The sequence below is a fragment of the Colius striatus genome, chromosome 3 (assembly GCF_028858725.1).
Source record: "Colius striatus isolate bColStr4 chromosome 3, bColStr4.1.hap1, whole genome shotgun sequence".
Lineage (NCBI taxonomy): Eukaryota > Metazoa > Chordata > Aves > Coliiformes > Coliidae > Colius > Colius striatus.
The window spans coordinates 49886280-49911344 of record NC_084761.1 but is presented as its reverse complement, the minus strand read 5'-3'; the positions used below and the strand labels follow the sequence as shown (position 1 = coordinate 49911344).

Sequence of the window (25065 nt, the reverse complement as noted above, 5' to 3'; positions counted from 1 at the left end):
ACCCAGTTTGTACAACAACTCTTTATTACAATGCAAAGTCCTTACAAGTACTGCTGCTGATAGGTTTTCTGCAGTTAGCAGCTAATGTTCTTGCTAGAAAACCTTTATGTACTCAGTTAATAAACAATGACTGTATCTCCTTTATTATAAAATTCTGTGGTTCCCTGAATTTCAAGATATTTATTTCAATCAATTTTAAAGCTTTTTTTTTTTCAATAACATTGAGACAGCTTTTTTCATTGGTACTTTCTATGCTTGCTCATTTCTTTGCTTTTGTGAAACCAAGTAGGATTTTTCTTTTCCCCCAGATATGTTGTCTTACCTGGAACTTAAGAAAACATTAAATCATGTGATTAGACAGTTAATGCTGTGTAAAAATGCATAAATAGAAATAATTATTGAGATACCAAATCTCTCTGACTGTAACGTAAGGCCTCTATTTCTGAAATTTCAAGTGCTTGCAACCTTATCCTTTTGCTTTAATATTGATGTGATATTAGGAATATAGTCTTTAAATTACTTCATCACCTGTGTCAAATGAAGAATAAGGGTTTTTTTTCTGAAAAATCCAGTGATGACATAGTGATTTCAGTTAGTAACATGTGGATTCACCCTGTGGTTTTCAAGATAAAATGTAGTGCAAATTCAGTATTTATAGTACATCAGCCTTAATTGTCTTCAACCTTTGTAGATTCAAGGCTTGTTGCAATAACATGAATTAATGACCTAAGACAATACTGCATAAAAAAATTTCATTCTGTTTCTATGATTTTAATCATAGAAAAATTAATTGAAAGTTACCATGTTAATAAGAAATAAAAGGTACATTCATTAACTTAAAGAATTGATTGAATCCAGTCTGTAAAACAAGTTACATGCCTGTAATAAATATCTGCTAAATATTTACATAAATAAAGCCAAACAGTTATGTTCATTGCAACAGGGTTTTTTTCATAAAGCACCTGTTCTCCAGTCTCTAGGATATGGTTTTCATAATATTTTTTTTAAAATAGTCTTTGTTTCCTGCAACTTAATTTCTTGTGTTTATGTTTATTTTTTAAATACTTCTATTTCTGTGCTAATGCTTCAGGATTTCCTTTAATTTAATTTTACTCGACAAGTTGACAGCAACAATTGTTGCTCAGTGGCTTTTGAAAGCTTAATTCTGTTGCTGACAGTATGTTCTGCTGTGAATATGTAAATGTTATTTTAATCTGATGCTATAGGAAGTAAAGTACTGAACTCCCTGGTCTCCTTTCTTTTGGTTTAAGGGCATAAAATTGTCTTACTGGCAAGTTTTGGAGACTAAGTTGATTTTGTCTGTGTTTTTTTGGGATTTTCTTTTCACCTCTCATTAATATTTGGATTCTTGATTCTTGCTTTGAAAATTGCAAAAGTCTTCAAATGCAATTGGTATTTGAGAGTCTCCCAGAAGTTAATGCAAATCACTGGATGCTTACAGCATCTGAAAAATTTGTTGTTGATGGGCTTAATAACTTAATCTAGAGCAATATTCTCTTAAAAAACCTAAAACCAGAAACCCACAAAACCCCAAAGCAACAACAACAAAAAGCCAACCCCACCACCCCAAAATTGTGTATATCATCTGTGAAATAAAGCACTTTAGAAGTTTTGGTGCAGTTCTGGATGCTTTGGAAAAATAGTGACAATGAGGAAGAGTAGTTTAGTTGACTGTAATTCATAATCAATTAATTCTAATTCTTTAAAATCCTATCTCTGAGGTTGAGCATCAATTTTTTTGAGCTGATCATAGTGAAATATGCTTGAGAACAGGTTTTTTTTTGGTAAGGTACTTTAAGGTAAAGTGATCTCAAAATACTTGTTTTTTGTTTAAAAGATCAAGCAAGTCAGTCAGCCAGACGTGAATTTTATTTTGATATAATCACTTCAGCGTGAGGAGAGCTGTACTGTTCAAAAAGTTCTGTCTCAAGATGATTTGTAAAAGCTGTTTCTAAAATAAACATTGGAAAGCAAGAATATCCTATTATCACTTGGTTCTACTACATGTTTTTAATAAGACAGCTATTACACTGATAAGTAAAAATGTCAATCCTGCTCTTTTTATGGAACAGAATTAAGGGGAAGTACCTAAATCACAATATTGTTTATATGACTAAATTATCAAAATATATTCATAAAACCTTGAAGGAAAATGAAGGCTGCAAAGTAAAGCACTCCCATGGGAAGTACCATAGTGAAAACTGACTTTGTTTCTACTGGTAGTGATAACATTTCCAATTACATGAGCCACTTTCCTCCCCACCTGTCACCCTAGCCTCTGATAGAGGGAGAAATTAACCTACAAGGTCTAGACAACTACTTTTGTATCTTGCATAAGTATTAATGTTTGTTCAAGCATGCAGGAAGACAATGTTTTTCTCCACATTTTCAACAAATATTCTTAATTTTACATTGCAAGGAAGTATTTTGTCATTTGTGCTTATGACATGATGGTTCACATTTGCAAAAGCAGTATAAAGGGTATACATGATTTTAAAGCTTTCTTTTTGGATGGAGAATGAAATAGTAAGCTGGATATGCTGAACTGACAGATTGGAATGACACACTGCATTTGGGCTATCAGAATTATTGTTCTTTGCAGAGTAGCATCCTGATACTAGCATTCAGTAACTGTAGGGAACAGAAATTCAGAGATGGATAAAGAAACCATCTGTGTAAAGCAGTGAATTGAAACACAAGAGCAGATATAACAGAGGGGAGTATATGAACTATGTGACCTGTACTGCAAGGCAATTTGGTAAGAATCATTGGTATAGAACATTGAATTTCTGGTGACTACTTTTTGAACTACAAAATGAATGAAAATATAAGAGGAAAGGGTGCATGAGAGAAGTATTGTACAGCACTCCCTCTCTCTCTTTTGACCTTGGCTTTCTCATGTCCAATTGAAAGATTTCCCTGGAAACTTAGCATCAAAGCCAATGTGATATGGAGCTTTTTGTTTGTTTTATTTTCTTTTCCTTTTTTTTTTCCTTCTGAGAATATATTACTAAAAACATGTGTTATATTAAATTTAAAATCTTTGGGCTTTTCTTACAATGCAAAAGAGATAATCTACCTGGTATAAATTAAATAGCTGAGACTCTTGTAACACTGATATAACACTCATATAAGATTGTTCAACATTCCTTTGGACCACTGGAATGAAATTTTCCAGAATTCTGACCTCTAGCAGTAAAGACACAGTGCTTCAGTGCACTTTTTTCCTGCTTGTACACTAAAAATTTCATTCTGCTTGTCCAGGGGCAATTCATCCAGAGATGTCCAGAGTGCATCTCCTGCTGGATGACAATAACTAAGTAATTAATGGCAACAAATTTTGCATCACGTGAGAAGTTTGCAAAACTGTTAAAAGCTAAGTTCATCTTACAATACATATGCAATTTGGATTCTCTACTAGTGTCTTTACAGCTGAAAGATTTATACTGGAATTTTTAGAGTATTTTTCTCTTTGAATTAGGACAAAGGGTAATGGGATGAAGCTGGAACACAAAAAGTTCCACTTAAATATAAGAAAAAGCTATTTTACTGTGAGAGTGATGGAATAGTAGAACAGGCTGCCTAGAGGGGCTGTGGAGTCTCCTTCCTTGGAGGTCTTCAAGACCCGCCTCATGTTCCTATATGACCTGATCTCAGTGAACCTGCTTCAGCAGGGGACTTGGACTAGAAGATCTCTAAAGGTCTCTTCCAACCTTACCATTTTACGATTCTATGATATCAAGAGCAGGAAAGTGAAATGGTGCATGGCTTCCACCAATGAAAGGCATCAGAAGACTCCATTTCACAGAAAAACATTCTTACCTGTGTCTGACAGCCCACTGTGTTAAATGTGCCTGCTGTGGTGACATCAAGTCAATGAGAAGGGGTTTCATATTTTCTTTTCTGTGAACTTGATTATGCTAGAATGTATAATTTCGAGTGGCATTAACCATATCCTCCAAATTTACATATCGTACATCCCAGTGTTCTCAGCTTTCTAATGAAGTCTGAGCTCATGGGCTGCTTTGCTGAATGCACAGGAGTTTTGGAGGTGAGAAAACTATAAGAAAGAAGGGTTGAGACTGGTGCCATGCAGTGTGGTGGAGGCTATGGTGCTCTGCTGTTAGTGTGACTTTGAAGTCCCGTGTTCTAGATAATTTTAGGGAGTCCCAGTTAGAGAAACAGACCTAACTGCAGCTTTAGTGCCTACTGTAGTGTAGCTGTCTAGAGTTCATCCAGATTGAGAAACAGAAATGTCCTATGTGAGGCATTGATTAGAAAGTGAAGCAGGAAGTGAAGGGCATCACTCTGCCCTCTGGATTACTGGCCTTTACTTAAAAGTTTAGATGCACATTTAGGATGTAATGTATGCAGTTTTCAAGTTATCTGTGATGGAGAAAATGAGTGCTTCCTTTGCTGTTGAAAAAAAAAGTTAAAGACGATAATGAAGGTGCTATGTGTTTGTACTTTCATGTGTCAAGATGTTGTAAGGCTGAAAAGTATCAGTTCAAAGATAACTTTTACAATGAAGTGAGTTCCAATTTTGTCCTGCCCATGACTTAGTTCTTCAGTAAGATCTCTGAAGAAAGTGTTAATCCTGTCACTTTAGCAGACAATTGTTGTAACTGCCTCTGAAGCTGAAGTTGTTATAATGAGGAGAGACCTTGGATTGAAGAGTCATACGTGTTGAAAGCCAAAATCCGAAAGGGAAGTGCAAAATCTCTCACTGGCAGAGAAAGAACAAAGCTCCTTAGTCATTGAGTGGTAGGGTAAGAAAGGACCAGAGGCAAGTAAAATGGAAGAAATAGATCTTCTAGGAGAATATGTGAGCGGAAAGGAAGGAATGCAAGAGGTGATCATCTCAAATCTAATGCATATGAAGAGAGACAAGATGAAACAAATTTAGCTGAATAACATTGAGAATTTTGTTCAACTTTGTAGCATTTGAGTCCTTTTCCTAACATGATCATAAAGAAGTTGTAGGGCAATTTTATTTGGCTTTTTGTGGTTTGGGATTGTTTTTTGGGAGTTTTCTTTGTTGGAGTTTTTTTGCCTTTTCCCTGTGAAAGTTTCTGGAATAGACTACACTATTGGGTCACTATCTATAACGAGGTAAGGATTATATGTACTACACCATCTTAAGCAAGCAAAGCTTCAGCGGTACAACCTGAGCTTTTGGGCTAAAGGTGGCCATTTTGATGTAGTCTTCTTAAGACCCCATTTTTTATATATCCTCTGACAAACTAATGATCTCTTCATGTTGCCTGATATTTGTACATACTTTCACTAGGTCTCTGCATGGTGCAGTTTCCTTCTAGTTATGAGTCTATGTAGTGACCACCATCAGGACTGATAAATATACAAAATGGACAACTAATAGGACCTTGTAGTCTTAGCAGCAGGTGAAACTTCACAGGTGAATGGAGCTGAGCTGGGTACATAGGATCAGATGCCATGGAAGATCTCTGTAATGCCTCAGGAATAAAAGCTAAGACTAAGGTAGAAATTAAATGTGCTCAGAAGAACTTAAATGAGGAATATTCATCTGTTTTTAGTGTCTACCATAGTCCCCGTGGTTGAATCAGAGACTGAAGCTGCCTTTCACAGGTTGGGTGCAGTTTTGGCACTTCAGAAATGTCACTTTCTTTCTTCATTTTCACTGTGTGCAAATTCTGATAGAAAAGCAAATTCCATCTCTCTAAGATGCTTGAAAAGTCAGCATATATAGAATAAACTGAATATCTCTTCCTGAAAATGTTGAACACAACATCGCTTTTCAAGAAGCTTGCCACTCTTCTGACATGGTGGTGCTTGTGAATAACAAGTCAATTTTGACTACAATATTTCTTGAACATATAGCTAGGATGACCTGAAAGTTTAAGATGACCTCCTTGAGGAATTCGTGGAACTCATGAAAAACTCAACTGTCTTTCTGTAAAAGATAAGATACTTGAAATTAAGTTTAAGTAATTCTGTTGTATTTTCTGGTTTTATTCTTCATGTTCTATGCAATTTGGAAATAGACATGTGATGACCTATTGTAAATATATCCTTGAATTCAGATGAATGAGGCTTTTTTGTTACAATGAATGGAATAATATGCTGTCAATGCATAACAACTGACAGTCTGTGATTATTAAATATGCAACAATCTCAACAATCTAAATCAGTTTGTCTGTATACACCTTGACTGAGAGTTCAGTGGTGTTTTAAATTGTTGGTCTGTTGTATCAGGTTCAGTTTCAACAAAATGTATAAGAAACATTGTATAAGGGTGAGGAGGAGGCTTTAGTCAGATTTAAGTTCTGCAAAACCTATTTAATGAGCAGAGAAAAATGAGATTTTTAACTCATTTGATATATTTAAATTATCAATAAACAAATATAGGGACTGAGCTTTATGCACAGCTTATACTCAATGATTGTAGGTGCTATTTGTGTTATGTTGGTTCCTAAATCCACAGATATTTTCTTCACAGTGGACTTTGCAGGAAGTTTGTGTAGAAAACAAAGATGCAAAGCAAATAACAGCAGTATGGTGTAGAGACACAGGTGGTTACCCTAACAAGGTCTCACAAGTAAATTCTAAATTGTCTTTGCTGCTAGCTTTTGAATACACATTGGAGATTCGTGTAGACTTCCTTCTCACCTCTACATTAATAAAATGCTCATTTCTTTAGCATGTTTTGTAACTTCGATTCAGTTTGTAATTTTGAAAATTGGTTAAGTGCTGCCATACAGCTCCTAATTGAGTGAAAAGAGTAGTAAGTTAAAATAAACAGTTGTTTGTTGTTGTATTCTAAAAACACTAACTAGTACTTATTCCCTGGATAATGTGTAGTTCCTAAATATTTCTATCTCAAGACCAAACCATCCAGTGAGATATTTTATTATGATATTACACTGTATTAGTTTTGACAGACTTTCTTTAACATAACACCATTGTGCATTGGTGAAATCACCCATGAACTGTAACATTGACTTAGTACCTTTCAATGTATGTTACCCATTAATTTGGTTAATGAAGTATAGACTGTTTCCCTCCTATCACTTCCATGCAAAATATACCCTTATCTGACACATCAGTCTTTGTGTATGATTTGTTTTTTTCCCCTTCTGTATTTAAAGATTGCTGATTCAAAGTCTCGATTTGGGTTCTCAAATAGTCAGATTTAGATTTGCATATAGAAATATGTAGGCAAGACTTGTTTTTCAATGTCAATAACACTGTGTAGACTATTTTTATACTGCCCACTTTGAGAATGCATATTGTTGTTAGATCATATGGCAAACATTACTGAAATGTGATCACAGAGATTACAGTTCTTTGAGTTTACATTAGTTGACTAGAAAGTTCTCCCCAGGATGTGCCATTTGATAGCTTTTGCTCATCTTTACTTTTTTCTTAGCTTCTAGTACTACAAGCTTAACCGAAGGAGGATGAAAGATCTACACAAAGCATCTTTTCCTTATTAAGAAAGAAGGAATAAATGGGTGAAAAGCATTCTCTGCCATTGAAACAGCATGAGCTGGGTGTTCAGGAGGCTGATGTTGTAGTGTTTAAAACAGAATAGATTTGGTTTAGTCTTTAGAATATAAAATAAGAACTGCACTGAGTCCATGCAAGTGTTTATCCAGCCCTTCAGTAGTTTTCCTCTAATGGTGACAACAAGCAGCAGTTTACAGAAAAGCTAGTACTTGAAAGCATGTGATATTTTCTTCAATGCTTTCCCAGTCTGTTGCTTTGCAGCTCAAGGGAGCTCCTGAACCACTTGTTTACCTGTTTATTTGGAAACCCCCAAAGCAACTCTGCTGCTCACTTGTCCATTTTTAAAAGGTTTATAGTTTTATACCTCTGTCTTCTAATTCAGCCATCCAGCGTCTTTTAACATGCCTAGTTTGAAAGTGCTTTTATTTCAAAGCTGTCTTTATGAGTTGACGCTTGGAATCCTGGATGTTATACCAAGAAACAGGATTCAACTCCTCTCTTCTGCACTTTTACAAGATACTATAGCATGCAATGTGCTGAGAAATGAAATATCTTCCTATTCAATGCTGGCTTTTTTAAAAGCAATGTTTACAAACAAATCCATTTTGATAGTAGGCACACATTATGAGTTGAGACAGCACTAGGGCAGCATTAAATAACACTTGTAAAAATTTTAGCAAAGCAATTTTATCAACAGTAGTGCACCAACAGGCTGATTATGAGCCAATAAAGATGGTTTATTTGGTACATTAAGTTTCTGTTATGGAATAAGATGACTATTAATGTCTCTCAAGTGTCATAGATTCACTTTCATCTCTTTTTCATTATTTGATTTCTGAGGAAAAATTAGTATTTATTCCTCTTTTGTCTGAAAAACTGTTAGATAGTATCAGAGTGTCTCTTCAGACTTGTGTAACCTAATTGTTATGCTTTTATGAATATATCATAATTTGAGTTATTTCCCCTCTTTGAACACTTTTATTTGACAGATGCTTATGGTCATGATTATAAGTAATCTTTTTAGTTCCATTATATCAGTAATCTGAGAACCATAGCAACATGTTTTACTTACGATAAATGACAGTGGGAAATAGAGGTCTAGTCACCATTTCCATAAATGGTGAGAAATGGTATTTTAAAGGGGAGAAAAAGTAGAGATCTTTTAAAAATACTCATTCCTCAAGATCCTGTAATGCTAAAAACAGTAAGAAAAAACTTTTTTCAGGTTCTTTATTCTACAGCTTATTTGTGCATATGCTTCATACAAAAAAAAAGAAAAATCTAGAATGAAATGGCTACTTTCCTTATGCAGTATAACAATTTTTAGTATCTTTTGCAGGTACTTGGAAAAGTACGACTTTTATACAGTGATGAAAATATTTTGCTACATATTTCATTACTTTCATCAATTGAAATCAGAATATCAGTGCTACAAATGCTTGACTAAGTTCCAGCATCCCACTGATTTGTTATGGAATTTTTAACAGTCACACAGCTTTCATGAAGTCAAACTCCCATCATTAGGAAAGTTTCTGAATTAATTAAATAAATGTTTGAATGAAGAGATTGATATGCTTACTTACCATCTTGTGTTGGAATGTCACTGTGTTGTAATCTGTCAAGTATTATCAAAAATATGAAAGATGGATTGGATTGCTTTGGTATTGTAAAAGTAAAAGCATATTTTGCTATCTGATGAAAACTATACTGCCTTGGCAAAGCAGTACTGAACATTACTCATGAGCCTTGGTTAGATGTGCAAAATTATTTGGAATATCATGATAATGCATATTAAAGCATGTTGGTTTTGTATAATTTAATTAAATATTGTGTTTGCATTAATTTTCAGTATCTAATTTAAATTGAGTGGGTAAGAGTGGAGGGCATCAGTGATGAATTTAAATTTACTGTAAAAAGTATCTACTTTAAAAACTTTACAGTGTCAATTACTGGTGAAACCCATGCTGTGGCTTCCCCTGAGAGCAAGTTCACAAAGGGTAGACATACCTTTTGGTCCTTCCCTAAGTAAATATTTGCCTAGGAAAAAGTCTCTGTGGTGCATCCAAGAGCCTGGTGTAGCAACTGAAGCTTTTTCAAGAGCGATACTGCTAAATGCTGTTTCTTGTGTGTCTCAGGCTTTTATTGAAATTCTGTTTCCCTGTAATTCTCCATACCCCACTTTCATATACATATATCCTTCTGGGCTCCTAAGTGTGACCTGGACTGATGGCACCATGCAGTGGGACTGGGATGACCTGAAGGTGCTGCACCCATCTCTACAAGCTCCCCATCTTGCCTGACTTTGAGCTTGAAGCTCATGCTGAATCCCCTTGTCAGCTTAAATCCTTTGCATTTTCTAACTCTATTTCTTGCACTAGTTAGTATGGAGGATTGTAATAAATAAAAACATTACTGAGAAATAGATGGGCAGGCAGTGCAATCACTTCCAGTGTGTTCATATGAATATACACACTTAATGGGCTGCATATGAGTTCAGGACAGAAGAAAGCCACACAGGTGTCCAGTTCTGGCAATGCTAAACCAAAGCTAATGCTTCTATTCAAAATAGTAGCCAAAATGTACAAATAATTTATTAAATAACTGATATCACACAGGGGCAACTCAAAGAATGACAGCTGTGTGTGGTTTTTGGTATTGCAATATATATTCACAGTCATGCAGGGATCATACATGTTGATATCAGTGAATAAAACTGCAGGATATTTATCACAAAGATTGGTACACATTTTTGTTGATGTCCATGGTGGTAGCAATTGTTTGATTAATATGGTTATTTTTTCCTGTATTAATTTGACCAAGAAATGATCAAAATCTGCCCCATGCAGTTGTTGCTGGGACAACTTGAAAATTACCCTTTGTGTTGGTACTGTAAACTTCTGAAGCCACAATTGTTAATCTCATTCCACAGGACAGCAATCCCTAAAATTATTGTAAACACTTAGCTATGTGAGGTTTAATTAATGCCAGAAGCCTTCAATAAACACCAATTGCAATTTGGAATGTGCTGAGTTAATGACCCCTGCACCCTGCCTAATGCACGTGCTGTTAAATCTATGTGTAAAGTGGCTAGTGCTGATATTAATCAAATCCCATGAATGTCCTTGTGTGCACAGAGGGAAAGGAAACAGCAAACCAACAGAAACATTTGACAGGCAATGCACTTAAATATCTCCACTGAGAGGCCTAAAGGACAAAGAATGTAATGTTAGCATTTCATGTGGTTGGGAAGAAAAATATAACAAAAAGTTGAATGCCTTTAATACTTTCGGAAGTTAATAAAGTAGCTTTCCCAAGTAAAACGGTATTAAATGTGTTGCAGAATCATCTGTTAGTTATTGCTACAAGTTTTCAATACTTTTGTTATTTTGTATTGCATTTGTTTAAGCAGAGAGTTTTTCTTTCAATGAAAAACCACAGAAGTTAATGGGGGAAAAAACCCCAAACCCCAAAACCTTCCAAAGCAGATGTTTTGGAACAGACTGAAATCCATGCAGAACCTGGCAGCATTTAAAGTAGTGTATACAATGACAATGATACATTTGGTTGTTCTAAAAAGGGATAAAAGGAGAAAACCCCCAAAGTTATAAACTGAACTGTGAGCTTTTCTCATTTACCAAACTTTATAGATCTGTGTTCATTTTTATGTTTGTTTTTGGATTGTCAACACAACTTTGCTGTCTGAGTCATGAACATACTAAGATGGAGGTAATGTGACAGTATATTTTAATGAAAGTAGAAGTGCAGAAAAATCTTATCTAATCTGTTTTGTCATAATTATGATTCTTTGAAGAGTTAATTCTCACAACACTATGAGAAAGTTAGTGTGCTACTCCCACGAGACAAATACTAGAAATTAAAGATGTTTATATCCTCTTTAAGGTTTAGGAAAGTAATTTTCTGAATTGCAAGTGTTTCTAATAAAACTGAACACTGGTTTGCTTGGCTAATAAGCAATTTAATTAGAGATTTTACATGTCTCATTCTCCATATTCAGCTAATAAACTTAGGAAAAGCACAACTTAAATGAAGTAACACCTGGTTATTCCTGATGATCAAATATTTTACAGTAGAAGAGTTAACAATTGCTACGAAAAAGAACAGTAAGCAGTTTCATATCTTAAGTGGGGCTATTTAATACTGCTCATTTAAGTAAATGAAGTGTAATTTAAGAGAATTTTAGTGCCATATCTGTGGCATCCACTTAGAAAAAAAGTGCTGAAATTTGAATTTTTATTTGAATGTGTGGAAGTTGAATCTTTGAACCTGAATCTATAGTCCTGCTTTGCAGTTATGTCACACATAATTGTACTGAGTATTGTTCACTGTTGTGAAATCTGAGGAGAAAGCTGATCCCACAAATTCATATCTAAAGTGAATGAAATGTGTTGATTTAACAGCATGAGGAACACTACATCTGTGCATTGGACATAAGTCTTGGACTGTGGATCTATGCAGCACTCCATAACTCTGAAGGTGGCTTCCTGCATTACCTTGAAAAATAAATCACCTGGTGACTATTTTTCTTCTGAATTATCAAGCTAGACTAATATTGTCTCCCTAGGCTTGTCAATTGGATGTCTTACGTTTTGGGACAGGATTGTATTTGCCTAGGTGATCTTAGCAGTGGTGTAGCACTGATAATCTAAGGATGTGTGGATTGAGAGAGATAATTCTTTATTAGATGAGCTACTATGAGACTTGAGATATCTTCTTGGACATCTGGATGGAGCAATTAACACAAATTAAAATTAATAACAATGCTTATTAGAAGTTCAAACCTACTTGTAGAGGTAATTTCAGCATGAATGACTATGCTTAGTGTGTCAGCCTTTTAGAGTTTTTTGTGACTGCTTTGCTATCATTTTTTTCTTCCTTTTCAATAACTTTCTGAGGTTTTGGGGTCTGTTATTGTGGGGAGTATTAAGACTGACATCACTTGTTATGGCCATATTATTCATAAAGTTTGAACATATTATTTTTTTCTTGTATTTTATTATTCAAAGCATACATGGCCATGTTTGGGTTGTATATGAATGTGTGGTTTGCAACTTTCTTATTTTAGAGATGTAATGACAAGAAAAAGTTCCTGTATACTTTTCATGATATATGTACATAAACTTATGCTTTGAAGTACTATTGATTTATTGTGTGAACATAATCAGTGAGAAAATTACTTCTTGCTATATGGTTTTCCTAAATGAGTGAATGATAGTAATACGCAATAACCAAGTACTGCTTTCAAATATAAATTATAATTTTTAATACCATCTAGAAATGGAGTATTTTACTTTCTGTTGATGCAACGTAAAACAGGAAATAATTAAAACACATATTTTTTTTATAAATTCCCAGTCCAAGAAATGCTTCATTGTCTTCTTAATATAGCATAATCTGCTGTCTGCCATTGTTTAATACTGTATCTTTAAGAATTTTCCAAAGATGCTTTTGAAAAATAAAAGCACAGGTATGTTTGCAAAACCTATCCTGAAATTGAGGATTGGACTAGATGATCTCTAAAGGTCCCTTCCAACCCCTATCATTCTATGATTCTATGGGGACAGCTGACAGGAGGAGGAGATTTGAAGAATATTGAAATGTCCATGGATTAGTGGACTGAGAAGAAAACAAAGGTGAAATGTGTAGATTCAGTTTTATAGGGGTGGAACTGCACAGAATTAATTGACTTTGGATAACTGAAGAATTGAATTGAAAAACTTAATTTGTTCTTAAGACCAAAACGAGCTGTTTACTTCACTTTTTATGTTACAAATGCAAAGTCTGTATAGTCATGATGCTTTCTTCTGGCTTTTAACAGTGGGGGCTTTTTTCATTGTTTTTAAATCTGTGGACATCAAATGTGGAAGGAAGATACAAACACCTTGAGCAATCATTGTTTAGATGGCAATGGGTACTTTTTTCTTGATACAAGAAAGAAAATTCTGTGGCAGTCTCATGTCCCTGTAAACATTGCATGGTTTAACTTTGCAATACATACAAAAGTGGTAATGGTAATGTTTAGGATACAGAATGGTCCAGTCAGAAAATACAATTTTTAACGCTCCTTTCCTGTCTCTGACACTCATTAACTCAGTGGACTTGGAGACTGGTTTTTTGGACATTTTCTGTTTCTGATTACATAGTCTCTACTCTGGAATCTTGTTTTTAATGGTAAGGTCGTACAGCACTCAGCAAAGAAGATGACTTTTTTTTTTTTTCCTCTTGCACAGCTTGGGGATGGAAAGTTAAAGAAAATGCTTAGGATTATAAGGATTTAAAAGCTCAAAAAAAAAAAAAAGTGACAACTGTCTCTGGTTAGATTCTAGTAAACTTTTGAATTACTGTGTGAAAGGTTAGCTGGCATGAGTATGGTGGGGCTTATAATTCTCTTAAGATTTGAAGTCGTTCTAAATATTGTTCATCTTCAAAGAGCTATTATGAAATAATTATACTTTTAGACATTGGGATTTTTTTTTTTTAATCTATTCAGACTTGACAGTAACTAATTATTGAAGTACTGCAAACTACTTGATGACAGGCATGCCTTAATATCCAGGTGTGAATCAAGAATGGCTGTGTTTTGATAGAAACCAAAGCAAAAGGGACATTATTTTTCATTCCTGATACCATACTTATAATATGCCTAGGACTTTGTGTTTTACAAAAAATTATAATGTAATAGCTGAAAAATTATTATGCTTTCTATAGGGGTGCTATGTGAAAACTGTGAAATGTTCACTGAAATTCCATATTCTTTTAGTCTTTTCTGTTTACAGTCATTTAACAGAAACATAAACCTCATTAAAATCTCTGTGCATACTTGGATACATTCCCATCACGTTCTCCCTTGTCTTCCTTGTTTTTCTCCTGAGCCATAGGCTAGTCTGCTTGGGGATGATCACATTAATTCACCACTGTGACTCCAGAGTAATGCCTTGAAATTTATTGTGGCTTTTTAGGACCTTAGAGCTTTATCTGTTGAGTTTTGAACCATGCTGTAACTGCTTTCTTATCCGGTGCTCAAGAGACAGCTGGGCTTTTTGTTGGGCTTCACAAAGCATTTTCTAGTGTGATGTGTTTCAGCTGTACCACAGCTGATCACTAGAGTTATGCTGTATATGTTATGTTTTCTTCCCCTACTGAGTCTCAAACCAACAGGGACTCAATTTCTATGGAAATAGCTGTCATACGGTCAATTCCGTAGCTTATTGTATCCTGTAAATTAGGTAAAATAGGTGCTGGAGAGCAGTTTTTTGAGCTACTTTTCATCCCTTTGCTCTTACTGCCTAACTGTTGCTGTTGATTAAGTTTAATCCCAAAGCACATCAGAATTAAAAGTCTTTGCATTTTTATAAGTCTTTTGAAGAAGAGCTTTTTTCCCCATTTTGTGTCAAACAGAAGTTGTTATTTATTGTGAGGTAAATGCCTGAAACAAGGGAAACAATCATGTAGAAGCTGTAAATCTGACTGCAGAGCAGATGCTGACAATTGTAAGCCATTTTGGATATATGCTGAGAGAAAACCCAAATAAAACTAATTTCTCTTCATAAATTCAAACAATAATCTGTAGAGACTAGAGGCTGAATCTTTTAAGTATGAAGAAATTTGAAGGCAAAAATGTGTGTGATTTTTTTTTAATTATATCAGAATAAAAGTGAAACAGTTGTTCAGAAAAAATGCAGTCTTTGATGTGTTATCAATTAAGCAAAACAGATTCCTTAGTGATAAAAAATACAGCTGTACTATCTACAGACTTCTGATTCCTCCAAAACAGCTGGAATGGTACATTTTGCCATTTGATTTAGTATGATCATTCAGAGTAATTTTCAAGCCTTTTCTGTTTGGAATTTGCAATTAAACAAAGCACCAGAAGTGTTTGCTGTGTGGATAGGTAATTGGGTAAGTGAATGGTTGCAAAAAATAACTTTGACTTTTTCATAATCAAAACTATGAAAATTGTTTTAACACTTTTCTGTTCAGAGAAGAAACGTTGTAAAAAGCCAGTCAAATGTTTCAAGATGTATTAGTCTATATTGACTCTCTAAATATAGATAGCCTGGTAGTAATTGACTCTACTTTTTTGTCTAGTAGCTATCTTCCAATGGTGAAGACTAAGCCTGTTTTTAATTTCCGATTTTATCTTCTATGTCACTTACTTGTTTTATCAGTGACGATTTTACATCATGTGACTAGTTGATGATTGTTATTTTTCTATTTTGGCAAACATAGTAATAAAATAATAAATATATAAATGATAACACTGCTGTACTAGAGGTAGTTTGATATATAAATTACATGTGAAGTTATTCCCATGTAACATAATAGCTTCATTGATCGTTGTCTAATGGTTTTCACTAAGGCTGTTGAAACACTTCAGTTAGTATTTTCAGTAACTACAATAGATTAAGAAAATGTCCTTCCACATAGTTTTTCTCTCCCTCTTTTGGCCATTAAACATATGCAAGTGAGAGGAATGGATTGCAATGAACGTTGCTGGCAATGTTCCTATGAGTTACCCAACTTTAAAATCTCCAACAGCTCTTCTTGCCTTTTTGTTAATTAGGATGAACCCAAGGAATGATAATTTTTCATGCTCTAATCCCTGTCACCTTGCAAGTGTACTCTTTATGCTGTTTATTTTAATATGTGGGAATAACAACACAGAGAATGTTAAGAAAAGATGTTCATTTGTGCTCTGTCTTGTAAAGTAACCTATAAGTACTTTGTCTGACACTAAAAATCTAAAAAACACGTTTTAATTCTTGATCTTTAGAGAGGCAAAGACAAATGTTTTGTTTGTCTTGAAAAGAAGAAGGATGAGGAAGTATGTATTTTCAGTCTTGTTTACTACCCGGTGTCTTATACAGAAGGTGAAGCCAACTCCTCTCAGATATATACAGTAAAAGGGCATAAGCAGGAGGATGGAACAACTTAACCTTCTGTGATTCTTTGAAATATCTCAAAGAAAAATAGGACGATTAAGGAAGCACCTTATACTATGTTCTGGCTTTCTCAAAATCCTGACATTTCAATACAGACTTACGAAAAGCTTTTGGAAGCTTTTTAGTAGTTAGGGAGAAGGGGATAAGCTGCAGCATATGCAGTTAGTGGTATGAAGACTGGGTTACATATGAAAAAATTTACTAATTATTCAGTTTCCCTAGGAAGCCTCTGAAAGAAGATTGTTTTAAAATGGTAGAAAGGAATCAAGGAAGTTTAAATACTTGGGGGAAAAAAAAAAGTTTTAAAATGTTACTTTATAGTAGTCTTTCTAGGAGTAATGATGGGATAGCAATTGAAGGCTATTGTGGGAATATACATCCCACTGATTCAACAGAATTGAGAAAAAGGGACAGGTTTTAGTTCCAAAAGTTTTCCCACTACCTGGGCACCTGTTCTTTACCATTTGTATTACTTAGCTTAATACCTAGTAAACAAAAAGTATTGCCTTTTTTTTCCCTTCTTGCTTAGTGTCATAGGCTGTTGCATTCATAGCAGTGCTGCTGGGTTTGACACTGTTCCAGTGTCAAAGATCAAAGTAACTATGTGTACTTAGAAAAATTAAACAGCATACTAGGAAACACATTTCCAAAAGCAACATTAATCAATACCTGGATATTAATTCTTTTAAAGTGACTATTAGCAAGATTTTAAAAAGAAGATATTTGCGCAAACATACAAATCTCCTACAAGCAATCTTTGCTCATGGGAGAATGTGACCTCCTTGCAGAGGGTTTTTGATTGTAGCTGGGAAATGGGATCTGTGTCTGAAATTTGCTGTACCTGGATAGGAACAGTAAATCTATGGCCAGAAGCAGACATTGTTGAAAATATCTAGCAAATGTTGACAAATATTTACATTAGTTTGTTATGTAGTCAAATTTTCTATTTATATTCTTTTTAGTGTAGTGCAGAATGCTCTACTTCATAGATCTAAAATTCACATTACAGTCTAACAATTTTTTTAACATATTGCTTCATTATAAATTCTATTGATACAGTCAATACAGTATGAAATGCCAACTTATCAACTTATGCCAAATATCAACTTATCATTTTAATAACTGCTTTTAAATTGGAAATAACATTTTATAGGTTTTTTTTGTTATCTAAGACTGCTAATATTCCTACAATTATTTCATAAGCTAAGACTGCTAATATTCCTACAATTATTTCATAAACAAACATATGTCTTTTGGAACAGCTACTTTAGCAACAAGAATTCTAGAAAGAGAGGAGTGCGAGTGAGGGAAACATAACTGAGATAAAGTTGAATGACTGTTCTCTGTAAGTAGCTTCTTTCAGTAGGATGCTGTGTTGTCACAAATTGTAAGTTGCCTGCATTACCGCATGTGTTTTTAAACTTTTTGTAGCCTTTTGCTGCATCATTGGAAATGAGATAAAGTACTCTTCATTCTTATTATATTTAATAATTTTGAAAATAATTACTTGGTATTATGAAGGTTGCTTTGCATCAATACAGTTTTTGTAGAGTAAAAAGAAGGTACTACGTGTCAACGTGGGTGTCTAATTTCTGTTTCTGGTAAAGATGATAATGTGGAATCAGTGTTTGAATGTGTTAGAAATGGATCTCACTGCATATCTAGAGTTAGGTAAGCAACTCATAGAAAAATGTATTTGAGTATTCCAACCTTCTTAGCTTTCTCATTTAATCATTTGACTTAATGAAGGTTTTGATTACTTATGAGTTTTTTTCCCTCCAATAACTTGAAAATATGTATTTGTGAATCCACAGAGAAAGTATGCAAATGTTAAATTTTATCATTTTAATACTGGTTTTGATATAGTCATTGTGCTACTTGAGCATGTGGTCACTGTGAATGTCTATGTTTGTAACTAGAAAATTCTGAGCAGTAAAATGTTATTCTCTAAATAAGATAGTAGATGTATATGATGTCTGTTTTCTAAACAAATGAAAACGCTGTGGGCAGCAGACTAGTAAATTCAAACCTGAAGATGAACCTTTTCTGTCAGGAATTAGATTGCCTGTGCTATGAATTCAGTTTAAACTCAGTAGTTGCATCAGCAAACGTGGGCGGCAAGTTCTCATACCAGTGAAGTTGTCTCATACCAGTGAATTCTGCTTCACTACACTTCCCTCTTATTTGAAGAATTGAAATACTGGAGATAGGGTCATTTAGGTGTTATCTTCTTCCTGCTGTTTATTGTGTTTTGTCAAAATTCACTTATGTGTCTTGCCTTGAAATTAATAATATTAGATTTTTGAAATATGTAGAAGAGATACTTACAAAGGAAAACAATTCAGAAAACAGATGAAAACAACATTTCTGTATCTTTATTTCAATAAAAAATCTTATTAATTTAACTTAAGCTTCAATTAATTTTAAATTCAGTTTACACAAATTCCGTTTTACTGTAATTCATACCTGTCAGTAACATTAAATATACTTTTGTATGTCTTGAGGAATTTGAATCAAAGATAAGTATTTTATATGGATATAGCTGAAAAATAAAACTGACTTTGTGCTCACTACTCATGGAACTTGCTCCTCGTGTGGGCCATTTCCTGGCTTATCCTGTGTATTTACAATTTAATCACCTACTTTCCTGTGGAAAGTAATGTAGTATATGTGAGAGCTTGAAGAGTGTCCTGGGTTTGGCTGGGATTTTCACCAGATGCTGGGAAGGCCATGGCCAGGCTATTCCATGCCATGTTGATGTCATATTCACCATACACGGGGTAGCTGCCAGGGAACTGAGGCTGCTCTGTTGAGACTGAGCGTCAGGGTCACAGCAGTTACACAGGACATCACTCACTTTATGTGTTACTTTGCACTTGTTAACAGCTGTTTGTTTCCTACTTGTGCTGTTCTATTAAATTGTCCTTGCCTCATTCCACTTACTTTTTGCTCCCGATTTCCCTGGCTATCCTGCTGGGGTGGGGATGAGTGAGTGACTGCTTGGTTTGGTCGTTGCCAGCTGGGCTTAAACCACGACAATAAGGACCAACATTTCTACTTAATGATTGATAAGTTTCAAATGAAATATCAAAAAGTGCGAGGGTTTTTGTGAAGCATAATTTTGACAAAGGGGACAGATTTCTTGTTCAAGCCTGTCACAGAGTTTCCATGTAATTCTTCCAAAAATGCTTCAAGTACAGAAGGACAAGGAGGTGAAGAGTGGAGATCAGTACAATACTCAAGAATTGTTTAGGCCTTGCTAATATGTTTGCATCAGGCAAGGGAGAATTTGTCTTAGCATTGTGGTCTGCGGTGGAGTTTTCACATTTCTTTAAAAAATGATTTCTTTGCTATTGGAATGGCACCAGTGTTTGCAAGAGTTGCTGCTTGATGCTTGATGCTTTATACCTGTATCTGCTATGGAAGAACATTGCTTTGCATTACACTTAAGTGATGTCCTTCTTGTGGGCCCAACTTTACAGCGTATTCAGACTTTTTGAGTCTACTCTCTGTTTAAGAGAAAGATAAGTTTATAAAAGAAAATAATAGTAAAGAAATCAATCTCCCAGTGAAAATAGTGCCATAATAAATATATTTTTGAATAGCTGTTCATGCATGAATTTTGAGCTTATCTGGGAATATGTAACTGCAAAGCCCAGTGAGGAAAAACATGGCTCACCTGTGATATGTTATTTTGTTTTACAGGAAAAGGCTCAGTGCTTTCAAAAGACTCTTGCTTCCCAAGCAGATAAATCCACGCAGACAGAACTCGTAGGCCATGATGTAAGTAACTGTATCGAACAGTATTTTTTTCTCATCTTTGTGGGTGTTCAGACTTTTGTTAGCTTGTTTGCATCTACTGCTGTTGTGTCCATACATTGCTTTAGTGGGATACTGGAACACTGTTCATCTTTTGCTCTTAAAAGATTAAAAAACACCTTTTGAAACTTGTCAAGATAGTTACAACTACCTGCCAACATAGCAATGCCCTATTAATTTTATACTTTACAGAGAACTGAGAATTAGCACAAGTGGATGTGAAGGATATGTATTAGTGGATTGTAATTTTTTTTCAGTATTTATTTACACACTTATTGCAATTGAATGAGGTTATAATGTTTATAATCACCTTATGCTGTTCAAACCATGTTTGAATTTTGGAAGACAATGGAATAAAAATAATTTTGCCAAGGGATGTTAACATTCTGTTACCTGAAGAGCATCTGTCTGAATTTCTGCTAGAGGATGAATTCACAGTGTGTATCCTTGTGCAAGGATGTCGTAAAGAAAAATTCTTCAACTGTATATTTTTTTTCTCACATTTTTTTAAAAGTGAAAGTATTTTGTCTGTGGGACACTTGTTTGGATGTGTTTTCTTGAGTAATCCTTGATGAAGAATGCCACAATATGGAATAGTTAGCACAATTCTGTTCTATGATTTCAGCAAAATCTGACAGTGCTTCTTAGCAAAGACTGTTCTGTAAAATAAGGCTGTGTTTCTGCAATGGTGTATATCAACATGTTGGTTCAAATTTTAAAAAACACTGGAATTAAAATAGGTTTTGAAACCTTCTTTTCAGTTTATTTTATATCATGAAACATTAAACTTTTGTCTTTTGAGTCTTCAGATAATCTTCTGAAAATAGAAACATAAAAATTTCACATTTTAATTTGAAAAGTTCTTGAAGCAAATTACTCTGGTGTTTTTTTCACACTCTCCTTTAAGCTGGTTCAAGCCAGGAGTACCATATTTTTTTTCCTAAAAAAATAAATACCTTGGAAAAAACTGTAGTTGTAATTAATACCTTTATATGTATTACTCAACACTTGTGGGTTCTGGGGAATTTTTGCTTTGGAGTATTTAGGGCAAATAAGTCAGTACTTCATTCAATATACTTATCTATCTGCACTAATTTCTTGTTTGTGGGTTGCCAAACATGAACACTTATCTTCTACTGTGTCTGTGAAGTAATATCTGTTTTAATTTACTGAAATATACTGTGAAGTGTATGTATAAATGGTGAAAATCCCATACTGCTGAAAAACCCAGAAGACATTTTTGTATGTTACAATGCTATGTCCCTTTCTTCTGGGATTAGTTATCCTTAACAGCCATTTCATTACATCATAGACATTAAACAGAAGTCTTCCACTAAAAATGAGAATAAGCATTTTGTAGGCTTGGTTTGGGACATTTTGGGTTGGATTTTTTTTTTTATTTGTTTGTATGGTTTTTGGTTTGTAGTTTGTTTGGGTTTTTTTTAAGCATATGTGGTTTATGCATTTGTTTATTTTCTCCCAAATCAAATATGTGGTATTTGCACTGCAAAAATTCAGGCTGTTAATGAATTTGGGGAAAGGCTTTTTCTAGCCTGTGTTCCCTTGGAGTCTGGGGGAATCAGAGGAGATCTTCTATCAGCAAAGTACATGATTGCCGATTGTGCAATAACGTTTCCTTTTCCCTAAACAGATACATTTTTCTTACTGGGATTTGAGTATCAAAATACAATTTTTTTTTTTTTAAATCCTTTTCTTTAACAATAGTGGAACACATTTTTTCAACCTATTTTCAAGATAGTTTCAGCATGTCGTGGTTACAATCACATCCTTTCTTATAGAGTGGTGTTATGCAAGAACAAAAGGAAATAGGAAATGTTTTTGTATGGAACCACACATCCACTTGTACTTGCTTTGTACAGAGTAGTTATGAAAATTGCATTAAAAGGAATTTATCACAGAGAAAGCTGAACTAATCTACAGGAATAAGACATGTTTATTAAGATCACCATTAAGGGAGTTCAGTGAAGAAGAATGTGCAAATAAAGTGTTAACGCTTTTTGTAATAGCATTAAAAACTTATGGTCACTTATTATTAGATTGTGCAGATTTTCTTGAAAAGACAACCATTATAAGTAATGATAAGTTCAACTGTTTATTTTAGTTGAAAAAAAGTGGCAATTACATTTGTATTCTTTGCAATTATAAGAGATTTTAAAGAGCAAGTTGGAACCTTGGCAAGTAGTATTTGTACATCCTTTTATTCCAGGTGTGCATAAGTGTGTATAACCACAAGAACTTTGTACTGTGAAATTAGTTTAAATAGAAAAACACACAACAGATCAGAGACTGTGTTAGTCGTACATTCTTGCAATAGCATACATTAAATACTTAAGATGTCTAGTTGAACTCTTAAGGAAAAATTTAAGATCATTCCATTATCACTACAAATTTGCTGCTGTAATTAAAAAAAAAAAAATGCAATTTTAGAGGCTAACAATAGTTGAGTAAAACTCTTGCCAGGAATTTTTGTAGCATTATTTCATCCATGTTGTACAGATGTTGATACACACTTCAGATGTAGAATTTCGTAAATCCTTAAGTTAGTGCTTCTGTGAATACTTTGGTTTATATTATTTCATTTTCTTTTTCACTATATAGACTTGACTGCCTATTTTGCAGTGCAAAAAAAACCCACTGAGACAGGTTACCCCCAAAAGAAAGCAATGCTCTATTTTCTTTGACTTCTGGACACTGTCTCCAGTAGTTGAGAGACTGTTCTTTAGCCTTGGAGTTCATTTAGATGTGTCATTAAAAGCAAATGGAAGTTCTGACTTTGACTTAGGCGAGGAATGAATCTTTTCATCCATAGGGTGTACAGTAATGAAAAAAGCCTAGAGGCTAGTCTATATTTAGAAAGTAATGAGTGAAAGAAGAAATGCAATGTTTCAAAGAAAGGAATGTTCTTGTCTCTCTGGAGCTCCTCTAAAAAAGTTTAAACAGTATTGACTGAGCGTTTTTGTTAAGTATTTGAGAGATTACAAAAATTCAAGTTAATATATTTTATGTTGGTGGACATAACATAATTGTAGTCAGATTCTGGCTATCAGGATGATCAGCAAAGTTTGGATCATGCAATCTCCTGCAATACCTGTAAATTGCTGGATAATACTTCTGATAGACTTCTGTTTTCTCCCATGCAGCATGCTGAGATTTTTCAATAGAAATCACTTTAGGGTACTACATTAGCAAACAAGTGGAAGCTGAAGTCTGTAGCGGTGAAGATAATGTTTCTCATAAAGAACTGTTTGAACAGAAAAGCATCTTGCTTAATCCTTTTTCTGTATTAAAACAATCTAATTCAAAACTTAACTATGGAATGAAAACATAAAATTTAAAGTAAGTTTTGATAAGTTGGAGAAAGGTCTTCCGTGTTGAGAAATGCTACAGTTTCCTTAAGTGATTAACATGACCATTTTGCTATTTGACTAAATTGAAAGTAAAATATCAAGCCAATTACTGTGTATGTTCAAGTTAAGACGTTACAAAGTAATCCAGGTTTCTTAGAAGACTAGTTGCTTTCTGCTGCAGAATGTCAAGGAATCTCTACCTTGTGGTAGTCCTAAATTTATTCAGTTTTCCAATATGTGTACTGAGAATCATCTAAAACATGTTAAGAGTCTTGCAGGAAGAGCCATGTGCACAACAGATTGCTATGGCAGCCTGCTAAATAATAAATGATTAACGATTAATATGTCTTAAATAATCAGTGCCAGTTTAACTTCCTTCACCTTCTTTCCTTTTTTCTTTTTCTTTTTCTTTTTTTTTTTTTTTTGCAAAGCTTTATTTTATTGAGAGATCAAGGAAATTTCTTCCGTGTCATTACTAAAACAGATCAGAAGATGAATAGATACAGCCAAGCTAGCATTGTGAATGATTACAAGGTCATGCTAAGCAATACAACTCTAGAAATGGATGCTAGTTATAAATGTAATCTAAAGTATCATGAAGGTACTGCAGAAACAGTCTGCAGCATGTGCCATTGATAATAAGTTTTCGTTAACATTTTATCTTAAAACTGAATTAAACAATCACAGTACAGTTCTCTATTTCTGTCACCAAATGACTTGACATCACTTTTTATCAATCTTTGGATTAAAACAATTTGTATTTTATTTTGTTCTACACGATAGAAGTTCCTCATGGTTTTTGTAGCATCTTTTCTGTATTTGCCTCATGCTGATGTAGGTTTCACATCTCAGAACATCTATTGGTTCCTTGTCTTTCATATTGAGAGTAAAGCTGATGTAAACAGGTTTTGGACTGGTCCATCATTCACCATTTAATGTGAATCCTTTCCAGTTTAGTCATCCTTGCCTTTTGTATTATGCTTCTACAGTCTCAAGCAAATTTATGCAGTATTACTCCCAATCTGCTTACTGTGTTTGATTTTAATAGCTACAAACAAAAATCCCCTTTCCTTGTGGGTACCAGGTGCCCACCAGGTCATTCTATCACTCCCCCTTCTAAACTGGACAGGGAAGAGAGAAATATAATGAGAGTTTTGTGAGTCAAGATAAAGACAGGGAGATCACTCAGCAATGGTTTGATTTATTAATGAACAATTACAACAGAAGAGGGAAAATGAGAAGTAAAACCAAATCTTAAAACACCTCCCCGCACTCCTCCTTTCACAGGACTCTCCTTCCTTCCCTGTCAGTGGTGCAGGAGATAGGGGATGGGGGTTATAATCAGTTTATTACAGATGGACTTTACTGCTGCTTCTTCTCAGGGGCCTAAGCATTCTTCTCCCCCCTTC

At 34.3% G+C, this 25065-nt stretch overlaps 1 protein-coding gene across 2 annotated transcripts in view; it reads left to right on the top strand.

The window, feature by feature from the left end:
- CCSER1 (coiled-coil serine rich protein 1) overlaps positions 1-25065 on the top strand; it is a 690264-nt gene that overhangs the window by 412700 nt on the left and 252499 nt on the right. For both annotated transcript variants that reach the window (XM_061993283.1, XM_061993284.1), the window contains exon 9: positions 20175-20252. In XM_061993283.1, the coding sequence (XP_061849267.1) occupies positions 20175-20252 (78 nt within the window). The remainder of the gene's footprint in view (positions 1-20174; positions 20253-25065) is intronic.